Below are 14810 nucleotides of genomic sequence, written 5' to 3' on the forward strand. Positions count from 1 at the left end.
TGGTGCCGGGGAGGAGAGGGGAAGGGAAGGGAGGGAGCTGCCGGGTGCGGGGAGGAGGCGGGCCGGCCTGTGCTCTGTGGGGCCCCGGAGGCTCACTCTGTGTCGTTGCCCTTTCTTCACGCGTGGGCTTGGGGAGCAGCTCCGTGGCGGAGCAGCAGCTCTCCCTGCCGTCCCTTCAGGCCGCCCATGTTGAAGGCTGGTTGGCAGTGCCGTCTGCTCACTGGGTCCGCCCCGCTGCTGTCCTGCGCGGGTGGCTGACCTGCTCTCTGGGAACTCGCCTCCAGAGCTTCTGGAGAAGCTCCTCCTCTTAGCGGCAGACTTGGTGTAGAGGTTGGCACAGCTGTTGCGAGATGTCGCGATATTACCCCGGGGGAAGGCGGGGGGGGCGGTCTAAGGCCAGAGTTGCATAGCTGTAACTGCTTTAATACTTGACGCTTGTATGACTAAGTGTTGAAGGATGTTTGTCTCTCTTAGTCTGGTATGTTTGCTGGTACAATAATCCGTGTCTCTGGAGCAGACGGTAAGGTAATTGCCACCCTTTTTTTTCTGCAAACTTCTCATAAAAGTGAGATGCGAATAATCCTGTTGAAATCTGCTGCGGCTCTGTAGTGAGAAAACAAGAGTATTTTTTTCTCTATGCAGTTAAAATTTATTTTTTATACCAGATGGAAATAGGAGCTTGAAGTAAATAATAACTGCAACACTGTTTTTCTTAGGATTTGAAGATGTCTAAAAAGAAACTGAAGAAATTAACTGAAAAGGAAGACTGTTTGGATGGCCAGGATGACAAAGTAGGAACAGCTTTATTATTACTATTATCATTATTTTAATTCAAACCCCCACATTCAAGAGAAGAGCATGAGAATTGTTTAGCAGTCTTGTGATGGAAGGGTGAATCAGATTTAAAGGTGGGGTTATTAAGAAGACCAGGAGAGTTGACTTGGTCAGATAACTGCAAGTTCTAGCCAGATAACTAGACTAGACTGTTTTTCTCCAGAGGCTATGAGTAGTGTGGGTGTCAGAAAAAAAGAGGGTTTTTTATTTTAGCATATCTTCTTGGTTGAGGAAAGTTGAGCTTAAAACTGTTACCAAAACCACTACTGTTTTCCTGGATTGTTCTTTATCTTGGATCATATATCTTAATTTTCCGATTAATCACAAGTTGTACTTTGCAGAATTTTAGCAAGCAACTCTCAAATATTGCCTTTTAAGCACTGAGACATGAATCAATGACCAAAATTCTTAGTATACTGTGGTACATGTTTGTATCTAGTGAGTAAGCTTTCACTGAATTGCTTGTAAAATGCAGGTGCTACAGGGGTCTTAATCTTTCTGGTCACACTTGTATGTAGCTTTCCATTCTTTTTTCTTGTTTGTACACCCTTCTGGGAAGTTATTTCCTGCTGGTAGTGTTATACATATCCAATAAATCAGAAGTTTAATAAATCCACACTTAAGTTTGCTGGATTTTTTTCCCCTTGGATTTTGTAAGGTATATATATGAAATAAGAGAGCTTTTAACTGTCTTATCATAAATGTGTCAAATGTTTGGAAGCGTTTATAAATGAGCATGGTATGGCCTTATAAATGGAGTTATACATATTAGAAGCCTTTTGCTCATGTAGAAAATGTAGTTCAAAGCCAAATAATTGTAACCTTTTTTTTTTCTTCTGAATTCCTTATTGTTACTCAATTTGTCTTTTAACCTTAACTTATCCTAAGGTGGCTTGTTTGTTGTTGTTTTTTAACTTCTGTAAACCAATTTTTTACCCTTTGTATTAAAACCTCATACTATAGCTGTATTGCCATTGCTAATGCCTATACCAATTTGAAGAATACAGAATTTTAACTGTTGCATGACTTCAATCTATTTGGGACAGCATTAAATGTTGCTATATGCAGCCATTGACCAACGCAAGCAACAAGTGAGAACCCAAACTAATAATAGCAAAAAATATCAATTCCTTCCGCTCAATAATAGCAGGTGTTTCTTCAGGGTGATCACAGTATGGATAAGAGGTATCTTTGGCTCTTACAGGTGAGAGTAAGCCATTTAAGTAGAGTTCTATTTAGGTGCAGTTGTGCAGGGGCTTTGGGGTTTCTCTTGTGTAAGCATGACCACGGATTACAGAAAACTTTATGTCTGTTGGCTTGTAGCAGTTTGGCATATAATTCTGTACATATGAGTGAAAGGACATTTGTCACAGTATAAATTTGAACAGCTTTACACAGAGCTCTCTGGAGGAGTCAGCACAGCTGCCTCATGGTAACGTGTCCTGGGTAACACCAGGTGATATGATAGCCATGGGATTGTAAACACCTACACCAGTCTCCTCCAAAGAGGACATTTACCCCAAACTGATAATGCTAAGAGGAAAGTAACAGTAAGAAAGTTTACCTAAGATGACCAAACTTAGTGAAAGTCAGGGAATTGTCAAGAGACTTTTGAGAAAAGAAGGAGCTAGGTTGAAAAGAAATGCTAAAAACATCATGAAGACTCATGGTTCTAGGGGAACAGGCCAAAGCAGAACTGGCTTGATGCTGCCAGAAGTGGTCCCACCAGCATCACGACCTCCACCCACGCCGATGGAGCACCCTCGCTGCCGGGTACTGTTGGTAGCCTGCGTTCCAGCTGGTGGAGTGGCAGTGCAGGGGGGCACCCCGCAGGGTCCCACACCTTGGGGGTGTGTACGTGACCCCACGGGGGGCCTTTCTCACCAGGGGGTGTGTTAGCAGGTTGTAGGAGGTGGTACGGGGGGGCCCACCTCTTAGCAGCATCAGCGTGTGTTCCAAAGTGTATCGTGCAGGTGTGTGAGCTCAAAACTTTCTGGTACCAAGTCATCTGGTTGGTATAATTTCGTGATTGTCTTATTATTATAGTTTTTCTGCTGTATTGCTAGTATTGATCCTGAGTGTCTAGTTCACTGGTTGCCGGTTCATTGAGTCGTTAATAAACCAATAAAACGCTTTGATTCCTATTTGATTATCGTCATGGGAGTTGAACAGGTCTTCCTGCGGCAGGTTGCACCGATATGATTCTCAATGGCAGCAGCTGTTAGCAGCCTCCTAAGTTACGGTGTCATTTTTGCTGCTGTTACAAGTCCAGAACCAACCACAATCAATGAAGTTCTCAAGATTTCCTTAATTCCTTAGGACTCTGCTGGTTTCTGCAACCTTTTTATTTTTTAATGACGTGCCTTCTGATGTGGAAGTATAGCTAAGGCCTCATAGGCCTTTGCAGGCCTCTCTAGTTAGGTGAATCTCTGCAGCAGTGACCTACTGGCCTCGCTGAGTCAGCAAGACCCAGTTATTGAAGGAGTTAATTATTTGTAAAAGGTTGTACTGTCTGGAGCTTCCTTATCTGAAGTAATCCGTATGTTACCATTCTCTGTTGTAGGTTCCTACACCCTGCTGTAGTTTTGGGAAAAGAGAGTTGTATAACCCAAAGGTGTATGAAGATTAACTGCCTTGTTGGGCAGAGTTCATACCAGCAGTCTGTCATTTTGCTGCTCTCTGTTCTCTCCTATAGCTGCAATATTTCTGTTCTGACCTGATCAAAGTCGCCTTCCAGTTATTCCGCAACATGAATGTGACACAGCTTGCAATATAGATATGCCAAGCAGCGATATAACTGCTTTCTAAACAAGGACTGTTCAGGTTCTTTGTATGGGGACTATCTTTACTCTTATCCAGGCCTATGTAACTGCAGTTTCACACTAATTAGTAAATCCGATGAGAATTAACAACACATCTCTTGAGGGAGTAATTGGAAGCAGTCTTCAGGTAACTTTCTTTTCCCTAAGAATTTTTATAAATATACAAAAATCTGTATTTTACATACTGGTCTACTTGTAGACTATATGAAACACATGCATCCTAACTATGTTTAATTAGTTGAGCTTTCTCTATTTTATAACCCAGGACTGTGCCAGATTCGATTTTTCCCCTTGTGTTGTTCTTAAGTATAACAAAATCTAAATAAAATTACAGCAAGGTATGTGGCTACCTTTTTCAAGGTTATTTTATTCAAAATCATAGTGTGAAATAATAGCTTGTTCCATCTTATGAAGATTTCTTTTTTAAACTGCCATTTCCTCTATTAACCCTTGTTTTTTTTTTCCTTTCAGAACTCTGATGACACAAGATCTTGTAACTGTACTATGAAAGGAGAGACAGAATTTCAGAGGTAAATTCTTGCTCTGTTATTAAATGGAACTACAAAAGAAAAAAAGTCTGTGATTGTTTTAAATCCTGAATTTAGGAATTTTGTTTGACTTGTTCACCGAAGAAAATATGGTATTTTAACTGATGAAGTCTTGACTTGCATTAATGAGCGGATCCTGTCTAAGCTAGGCAGTTTGAGGTAGTTGAGAAGATAGCGTTCAGAAAAAAATTTTAACTCTCTGATAAGATGAAACTAGACTGTAGTAGGGCATCTCTCAAACCAATAGATAGTGAATGCAGAAAAAGTTTTTTCTCAACTTTGTAAGCTAAAATAGCTGTGCAGCTAGTAAAAATGTAAATATTAAAAATGCTGTATCAAACTATTTTAAAGGACAGATGTTGCTGCAAGTTCATATTTAAGAACATACCAGATGGGTACTCATAAATACTTAGGTGTAACTGCCTAAATCAAATGCAGGCTTTTTTGTTGTTTTTTTTCTTGTTTTGGTTTTCTGCATTAACTGAGCTAGATTACATGACTTTTTTGTAATGTTTCTATAGGTTCAAAAGAGAGAAAGATGGGCAAGAGAAGAAGCGAGGCCAAAGTTCCAATATTTCTCATGGTGCTGATGGAAGATCCCAAGGAAAATCTCCAAACAGAAGCAAAACCACAGCCAATTCTTTAATCCAAACTGAAAAGCAAAAGAGAATAGTTATCCAATTTAAAGCCAAAGAAATTAAACATGGAAAAAGTACACGCACTCCTGATGTAGTGACTACTATCAGAGAAAGTCATAACAAAAGTCTTTTTGATGGAACAGAAGGAAAAAGACTCTGGCATAGCTTTGCAGTTCAGAGGGACAAGGCACTGAAGAAAAAGACAGAGAAAGTTGAGCTCTGCAAACTAAAGTTAAAAGCGGAACAAACTATGTTGGAAAAATTTAAGTCACCTGCGTACGATTCATGTGTACCACGTAAAAAGGCAGATGGATCAAAAAAATGGAGTGAAGATGTCAGAATTCCAAAAAAGCCATCTGACACCTCCACAAGGACTGTGGATGATGATAGGCCTTTCACGAAGAAGTCAAATAAGTTGTCTAGGACATGGGAAGAAGAGTACGAAGAAGAGTATAAGGAGTTTTCTAAGAAAAAACGGCATGTGAATAAACGTTCACCATCACGCTATTCAACTGAAACACCACAACGGTGGAGCTTTTGTAAACGGGAAAAACAGGATGCTGATTCTGATAACACTGCTGGTAATTCAGGGACTGAAGAAAGGGACTTTGAAGCCACAGCATTATGTTTTAAGCAGGTAAGGAGAACCCAATTCTTTGTATTGTGCAGGTAGATGTTTTCGGGCTAGTTTCTGAATGGCAGGCAGGTTTTGTATAAGCAGGCTGTCTTACAGATTTCAAACAGGATTTCATAGCTAACTAGATAGATTTTTCTGATCCAAATGTAAACCATAGAATCTTTGGGTTGGAAGGGGCCTTCTAAGGTCATCTAGTCCAACCCCCCTGCAATGAGCAGGAACATCATCAACTAGATCAGGTTGCTCAGAGCCCCATCCAACCTGACCATGTTAAAATGTTTCTCTGTTCTGCTAAATGGTTAAACAAACTAGAAAAATAAAGGTGTTGCATAATAGGACTGTGTCTGCACATATGCTTTTATAGCTTTACTTTGCTGCTGGGGGTGTGGAATACTTCAACTTAGGTGTAAGTCAACAGAATTTTTTTTGAGGTGACACAGTTGTATCATTTCTTGAATGAATAAACTGAATCAATGAAAACTTGCCTGCCAAACAGGTGCTCATTGCTGGCAAAGTGATGCCAAGAGAACTTGTTGTAGATCTACAACTAAATTTGTATGTTTGCTGCAGAACTTCACGTTTGGCTGTGATCGGCTTGTTCCCGAGTTCTAGCTTGTGTTTGGCTCTGCACCTCAACCTCATCTTGAGCATGGTTACTTTTTTGTTGTTGTTCTCATTTAACATGCCTAGCATTTTTGGAGATTTCAGTTCACGTTAAGGTAGTGTGATCATTTTGTGTGTACACAAAGATAGTAATACATGCAGAATCACAGAATTGTTGTGGTTGGAAGGCACCTCTGGAGATTGTCTAGTCCAACCCCCTTCCTCAAGCATGGTCAGCTGGAGCAGGTTGCCCAGGACTCTGTCCAGTCAGGTTTTGAGTATCTCTAAGGATGGAGACTCCACAACCTCTCTGGGCAGGCTGTTCAAGCACTGTCACTATGAAAAAGGTTTTTTTTTTTAACGTTCACATGGAATTTGCTGTGTTTCAGTTTGTGCCCATTACCTCTCATCCTAGCACTGGGCACTGCTAGGAGTCTGGTTCTGTCTTCTTTACACCCTCCCATCAGATACTTATAAACATTGATAAGACTCCCCGTTCTCTTCTCCAGGCCAAACAGTCCTAGCTCTTTCAGCCTCTTGTATGACATGATGATCATCGTAGTGATTCTTTGTTAAATTCGTGTCTTTCTTGTACTGGAAACCCCAGAGCAAGAATTAACATAGTCACAGACCCACAAGAGATTGGAAAAATAGGCTTACTTGTGTCAACCACTATATTTATTTTAAAAGAAAGCCATCGTTCTAAGCCATTTTGAAATTATACTGTAGGTGCTTCATCACAGATATCAAAAAAATGGTTTATGTTACCTATTCAATTCACTTGCGAATATTCAGTGTTCTCTAAAAAGCACTCTAGAACACTGATACGTGTTCTACTTCCATTGTACTTGTTTCTAGAATTTTGAGGCCCCCTGCACGTCTGACTCATACCAAGAAGATGAGGACATAAAGTCTGTCCAGAAGGTTAGTAATGCTCAACACTAAAGAGTTCTGAAACTCTTGGCACAGTGATGGCTTGTTCTTCAGTCTTACTTAGTATTTTGTGTTGTTGATATGGGTTTTTTTAATTATTCCTACAGAGCTTTGAAATCTTTCCACCCCTTCAAGACAGTCAGAACCCAGAAACAGATGAAGAGGTTAGTAATGCTTTAATTTAACACTTCTAAGTTGTAGTAAAAATCCACAGCACTGAGGTTGTGTAGCTGGGCAATTCCATGACCTTTCCTAGTATTTTGCATTGTTTGCTTATGAGCTACATTTCAAAAAATGTGAAGTGTTTTTTTCAAATACTAAACAAACTTGCTAAAGTACTGCTAATCAGGAACTTTCTGAGAAAGGAAGATTGCCTTTCTGTTATTCTCTGCAACATAGAGGGCCTTCAGACTTGCTGACGTATTCCAGCTATCTCATTTTCCATCCTCTAACTTTCAAGTTGGAAAAGAGACTTTTTTTTTTTTTTTTTTCTTTAAGAAACGCCTGTCAGGAAACTTGCAATCTATGTAGCAAAAAATAGGACAAAGTTTCTGGATATTAGGTAGAAAGGTCATAAACTGATCTTCCTTCTAGGACGTCTTTTGTGGACTCTTTACAGTGGAGGATGTGCAGAAGGTTCTCGTGGCTTTGCATTTGCTGTACCAACTTAAAATTTCTCATGCCTCATTTTTAGTCAGTTTTAACACAGCATCATTAATGCGAAAGTATCTTTTTCATGAACAATTCATAAGTGATGACTTGCAATTGATTTTGTATGTGCAAATTTTTTTCATTGTAGATGCAGATAGTTGAAGATTTGCACGTTGCTCGCGTTCAGAAGAGGATGGCGCTCTCTGTAGTACAGACTTGTGGAGAACTTACAAGTATGGAAATAGATCTTCCAGAACAGGATTTAAATATTTCTGCTGGTATGTCATGACTTGATGTCCTTTAGTGTCTACTTGCAGGTAGTTACTACAGTTGCAGGACATGGTTTAGGGGGCTTGGTGGTGTTGGGTTGATGGTTGGGCTTGATGATCTTAAAGGTCTTTTCCAACCTTAATGATTCTGTGATTCTGTTTGTTAGTGGCCTCAGTAGAGAGTACACAACTGTTGTTTTTTTTTTTCACAACTGTTGGGTGTTTTTCCTCTCTTTTTTTCCCCCAGATGCTTTTACTTCTGGTCTGAGCATTTTAGTGGTGATTGACACAAATATAATGATTAGTCACCTTGAGTTTGTCAGATCCCTGAAATCTGAGGATATAGCAGGTATGTGAACCTGTATGGTGATTGATAAGACATTTTAGGAAAAAAGAGATTTTTTTAAGAACTTCAGGCTACATGAAGAAAAACAAACGTGGGCTCCTTATAAAGGCAGCAGATTTCCTATAGAGACAGAAGGCTCACCCTTAGGGGGCTGGTTCTGTGAGCCCAAAAAGGCTGCCTCTTAAGGACAGTCCAGCTATGAAAGTAGAACCTGCTGTGCTTATACCTATGTACCTACAGAGCATCATGGTCAACATTTCCAGGAATGTGCATTAATTCTTAGAGGTAAACAAGTCTTACCTATTGTAAGAACATACTTTCAAGCATTTAGTCCATTATCAGTGGTAATTATGTTTTCTACTCTCTTTTTAGCATTTTTTTTACTAGAAATCTAAAAACATTTAAAATCTGATAAGCGATCGGTCAGCGCTTTAGTTCTGTCTTGTTAAAGGCCATAGAATTCACGGGATGTGTGAGCAGTTTCTCAGGAATTCAGACTGCAGACCCTGGATTTAATGTTTGGCTTTGCTATGTTGTGAAGCTTCTAGTGATTTAATGTTAGCAGGATTAGGATCGTGCGTGTCAGTTGTTGGTAGACATATTTGGAATCTATCAGAATACTTAGAGTGCTTTGATGCCTTCAGCTGGTGAATACACTTATTCCGACCACCTGGAAAATAACTTTAATAAGAGCCTGAGTAATTTTCAAGAGTGTGTCAGCCTGTATTTCTCTTTCCCCTATTAGGAATGGTGTTGCATTGTGTACACTGGGAGCTGCAGTCTCAGATGCCTTTTTTAGACTATTGCAGCTCCCAATTTCTGGTCCTGCACCAGACTCATTATGCAAAAGGTTCAGAAGGTTGCTGATTCCGGACCTGTTTATTACAAAGCAGGTGGACATTAATGTTTTTTTTCAAAATTGACTGTACAGAATGGTCATTAAATTTCTGATTTACTGTGTATTTCATATATAATAGTTTTAAAGTTCAAACCGTATGTAGTGCCAGTTGGAGGTTAGATTAGAAAGAGGGAACTTGGCCTTTTTCAGTTCATTTTTTCATGCTGGGTACTCTTGAGCATGGAATATGAAAACTACTGGCAAAAAAGTTAAGTGCAAGCTTACATGAATATGATGTTTGAATTAAAAGTTAAATGCAGTTTGCATGACTTTTCAAAATGTCTTTTGTTTTTTCGTTGGTTGTTTTTTTTTTTTTCCTTCCAGGGGTTGGCAGACTTGCATTAATAATTCCCTGGGTCGTTCTACAAGAGCTGGACAACTTGAAGAAGGGGAAAATGTTGCAGCATGTTCGGGACAAAGCTATCCCTGCAGTCCAGTTCATTTACACGTGTCTCAAAAACCAAGATTCAAAACTGTGGGGGCAATCCATGCAGCTTGCTTCTCAAAAAATGTGTAATATATGTGCAATCAATTTGTTTGGGGTACTTAATCCTTGCAGTTCACCTAGTCTGAACCTTAGCACTAAATTTGGAGTTTAACACAGTCTTCACTCTGCAGTTTGGTCATTAAAATTAGCTAATATCCTACAGCAGCCTTCAGAGCATATCCAGGGCTTCAGTATCCGATTACCTTACTCAGATTAGTGCTTTGTTCACTATTGTTTTATCAATTGTTTCTTGCTTTTTAGCTGCATCTGTTGATAATTGGGGATTACTTAATGAAAATTCATCTAGTTACCACTTTTACATATGAGCCAAGGATATGTTGTGTGCTTTTGCTTTTGACTTGGTCATTACAAAATCTAACACATTCAAATTTATGTGTGGCTCACTTGATGTTTTCTGGCAAAACCATAGCTTTTTTGAGTGGAGTAGTACCTAAGAATTCAAAGCTCATATTTGTGCTTAGATTACACTTCTCTATCCTTGTTTGGGGAGTATTAAATTTAAAAACAGTACCATGACTACACACACTGAAGTATTTCTTACGCCGAGTTACTTCTGAACGTCAGCACTGTCGTAACTAAATTTGCAGATGGCCTGAGTGACGAGAACAATGACGATCGTGTTTTGCAATGTTGTCTGCAGTATCAGAACCTCTTTCCTCAAGCTGTTGTCATACTTTGCACGTGAGTTCCTGTGTGGTTTTAGGTCTCTTATGAGGTGTAAGTTAGTCTCATGCCAAATACATTCCATTCAAATCGTGTCTTAAAATTAAGAGCTGCTTCTGAAGAAAGCTTTTTGAAGAGCAATCACCTTCTTAAAAACTAGAGTTGAAGGATATAATAAAACACAGAGATTGTAATCACCATCATGTGCTTGAGGCCTGAAGTAGAATTAAGTTTACTCAATATTCAATTTTAAAACTTTTTAAAGCATAGCTTTCTCAGATCTCCGTGATGAACACTGTCAGGGGTTAATCTTAGAAAGAGGGAAGATGGAGATAAATTTGCCTCTGATGTGTGCACTTTCAATTGCAGTATTGGTAGGGCTGTTGATAATGATTTTAGGTTTCTCTGGGTAAAGAACAGGAGATGACTTCAGAAGTGCTTTTCATCTGAAAAATCCCTTTATCCTTTATCATTATAAGCAATGGAAATTTTGGAGAAAGTAGCAGGATCCATCCCTGTGCTGCAACTTTATAGTAGTTCCGCTGGAGCGGTGTATATCTCAGGGTGGCATTTGGGACAGTGGTCTAGCCAGTAGAACAGTAAAAAAGGATGTCAAAAATGAGGATTTATTGTAGCAACTGAATAAGATATTACTGTCTTAGAATCACTGCCTTGTTTGCCTTCTAAGATCATAGCAACTAGGCATCATTGCTGCAGTATTTATAGCCCTTTTTTTCTTAAAGCAAACCTGGAGCCTGAAACATTTTTCACTATGTTTCTATTTTTTTTCAAAATAGGTGCTTTAGTTAATTTTCTGGTTTCATTTTTTGAACTGTTTCTAATTGCTTAAGAACAAAAACTGCGTATATAATGAAGCTCACAAAATAAGCCTACCGAAGACAGTTTTTCCAGTGTGTTGCTTTTATTACTTACCATGTAATAATGTCAAGTTTGTCAACAATTAGTTCTCTTCTCCTAGGGATGATAAAAATTTGTGTAATAAAGCCATTGTGAGTGAGGTCAAGGCGTTCTGCAAAGCTGATTTGGTTACTGCTCTACAGAATCTGAATGTAAACAGGCATCAGAACTGTGTTGAGCTGCAACAGTCAAAACGTGGTAAGATTTTTTTAATGTGCACATATACATATGCTGGCTTTTGAGACAAATAACAACAGTGTAGGAGAGGGAGAATGGCTTCTACATAGTTTCTACTATAACTTCAGTTTTCATATACTTTGAATCCTTAGGAATGGTTTGGGGGGGGCAGATTTTTTTATTTTCAAAGGCAAATGGTTTTCTGACAGTTTAAGACCTTTATTAAAATATCTGTCTCTTAGAGTTCTAGGAAATTCAAATATGATATATTTTTCTTTTATAGGAAAAAAAAAAACCCAAACCACAGTATGACTGTATTGTGTTTATAGTCCTTTAAAAGGTGTTCTGAGCTTTTCAGGACTGCAGATAGGTTTTTCCAGTTGAGTTAGTTTGGGTCCTGTTCTTAGCAGGTGTAAAATTTAATATGCTGTGAGTGATAAGATCACTCCCTTACATTTTATGCTAATACTTTTACTTGCATCCCAAACAGCAGAACTCGTTTCATGGGTTGCCTGTTCATTTTTTAAAGATACAAATATAGCTTACAGTATGAAGAAGTGATCTTCTTATATTTGCTGATAACCCCACTGGCTGTATATAATCTAAGCTGTTTAAGGAAAAAAGAATTGTGGAGTAAGATCGCAAATGAATAATGCTCTGGGGAAATTAATCTTGGTTAGTAGCTCATAATTAAAAATACCCACAGTACAAGTGGGTATAACTAGAAATACTTGAAATCTAATTAGACGTAGCCCATCTGCTTTATAACATGAAGTGCGGTCTGTATTTATGGGAACCAGCTATTTGTGTACTATCAACATGAATTAGATCTAGAAACAGTTGCAATAAGTACTTTTATTATCATTGGTTTGACAGATACCGAATTTGAGAAAACAGAAGGAGGTGATGCTAGTCTTACTGCGCGATTCCCAAATATACTTCCAGACCTTGAGAGGAACTTGGGAGAAGCTTTGTCTTGTATTTTGGAGACTGAAATGAAAATTGCGTTTGGAAACCTGTGGATGGAGGTGGTTTCTTATGTCATCTTGCTTGATATTTCAAGTATTAAGAGGTCTAAATGTCCGTCATATTTTCATGGCATTAGTCGCTGTGCTAAGCCAAACAGCCAAGTCATCTGGTTCACTCACGTAACAGTTCACTAACAGTGAACAGTCCGGTGTTCAGTTTTACTATTTCATTTTATAACAAGATTCTTCTATTTGACCAGTAATGACTGTGCGGTACTTTAATAGTCTTTCAATAACACAGTAACAGAGATGCTGGCTGTTCAGTGTGAATTTTCAGAACTCTTTGTATTAGTTGCATTGAAATTTCTATTTTGGCTTTTCTAATATGGTTAAATCACTGCATTGTAAACATGTTCTTCAAGAAATTATTCCATCACGTTTTGTATAATATTGAGACACTGTTGTTGCAGGCATTTCTTGCCCATCAGAACAGATGTTTTTAGATACCATGTGGATAAAATTGTTCACAGCTAAATTGGTTATAATGCAGATACAGAATTACAAGGGTGTTAAAGAGAAGCACCAAACACTCACCCTTTCAAAAGTATTGTTAACAGAAAATTAATACTCATGTACAAGGGACTTAGAAATTATCCATGCTTTGGTTTAGATTCCATTTTATAGCTGGTAGGAATTAGTTAGAAGTTTAAATTTCTTGCAGATAAGCCTCTGTGGCTTTTTAAGAAAAAAAGAAAAAAAAGAGTCATTTGTATAGGATGACTGTAGTTCCACAAGATAGAGCTTTGATTAGCTGTTAAGCTTTTAGGCACTTCTGATTAACTTAGTTGATTTCTGTTAGCACCTTCAAACTGTGATTTCACTTGGTAGTAATAAATTTCAATTTTATTGCAATATGCATATGTTACTTCATTTGTGTATAGTCACAGCTAGGAAAAGTGTGTTTATTTTTACTTTTTTAACAATACTAGAAGACCAAAGGCACATTTACTGTTGTTCTGGCTTTTGTATACAAGTAACACATGAAATCAATTTAGGAGGTAACTTTGGGGATATTTGGAACGTTTGAGAAAAGAGGAACCAAAAATCACAAAAATGTTGAAAGATTGTTATTGTACACTGAATGTGAGCATCTCAGTTTAACCCATGATGCTGTTGAATCAAATCTTTTTTAATAGATAAACTTGTTAAATCTGAATATAGCCTTATTTCTGAGGCATCATTGAAATTCTACTTCAGCAAGTACAAACCATAATGTTATTGAAGAACAGAGCTGTTGTGAAATCTGCAGGAACGTGTCTATATGAAAATCAGCCTTTGAATTTATAACATACTGTCTTTCAGATACTGTATCTGAAGCCACCGTGGACATTAGCAAACTTGCTGAAGTGTTACAAAAAGCACTGGATGGCTGTTTTTGGTCACATTGTGCCAAGAAGTCTACTTTCAACTGTTGAATGTCTCTATAAACACCTTTGTGCAGGTAGGAATCTCTGAGACTGTTAATTGTAAACTTGTAGAAAACCTTAGTGTTCTGGTTTTAGTAGTTACAGAAGTAGTCACTTGGAAAAGGCACGTACTCTGTATATTTAAACAGTGATGTGTTCCATCCTCTTCTGCCTTTTTTTAATTTAAGATCACCCAATGGAGCTGTACCTTGGACAGTCTTACGTACTTTTGTATTGATCCATAATTTATTCCTCAGATGGGTGACAAAATCCCAACACTGTTTTTGTAGCCTTAAAGCCAGAATTGAACTGCAGTTGATGAGCTGTGAATTACATTAAGAAAAAAAAAAAAAAAGCAAAAATAAAGCTTGAGCCAAGATCAAGTCTGTCCAGACTCTGGTCCCAGGTGGTCTAAATATCACCTGCACAAATCACAAAAAATATTTCTGAAATGTTTCTTTTTTCTTTTTGGCAAGGTAATTCATTATTCAGATGTCTTTTTTTCTACTTTTTATACAAAGACAGTAACAGCAAATGTATGGATGCTATCAAGCACGTAAGAATTTATTTTAGACATCTCTATGTACCTGCAAAACTCAGAGGAAAACCATTTTAATGAAAATATATCTATTAATGGTCACCAAAGTCTCTGAATTATTTTTAAAAAGCAAATAATCTTTCTCCCTCCTTTGCCACCATGTGATGTGTGCCAAGATGATCTGCATTTGCCAAATAAATTATGGCAGAGTAAAGACTACTTAATGTGATAGATGAGGGCAGGGAGGTTTGTTTTCAAAAAAAGCCAACCAAAAAAACCCGCAAACAACCACCCTTTTATTAAGAATTTGATTTTACCAGCTATACCTTTTTTGCGATATTGCTGTTTTGCAGAATTATTTTAGAATTATTTAGAATTATTAGAAATATTTAT

The 14810-nt window shown here is 38.1% G+C and overlaps 1 protein-coding gene across 1 annotated transcript; it reads left to right on the forward strand.

Moving 5' to 3' along the window:
* Positions 1 to 725: 725 nt before the first annotated feature.
* Positions 726 to 13914, forward strand: SWT1 (SWT1 RNA endoribonuclease homolog (S. cerevisiae); the record flags this gene model as incomplete). Its single annotated transcript, XM_010292589.1, has 12 exons — positions 726 to 791; positions 4128 to 4186; positions 4726 to 5479; positions 6941 to 7006; positions 7123 to 7179; positions 7815 to 7944; positions 8183 to 8284; positions 9504 to 9692; positions 10275 to 10368; positions 11330 to 11466; positions 12322 to 12473; positions 13776 to 13914. Coding segments are annotated over exons 1-12 (1945 nt in total), but the record flags the coding sequence as incomplete, so codon positions are not given.
* Positions 13915 to 14810: the final 896 nt, after the last annotated feature.

This window comes from Phaethon lepturus, unplaced genomic scaffold (genome assembly GCF_000687285.1).
Source record: "Phaethon lepturus isolate BGI_N335 unplaced genomic scaffold, ASM68728v1 scaffold10488, whole genome shotgun sequence".
NCBI classification, from domain to species: Eukaryota; Metazoa; Chordata; class Aves; order Phaethontiformes; family Phaethontidae; genus Phaethon; species Phaethon lepturus.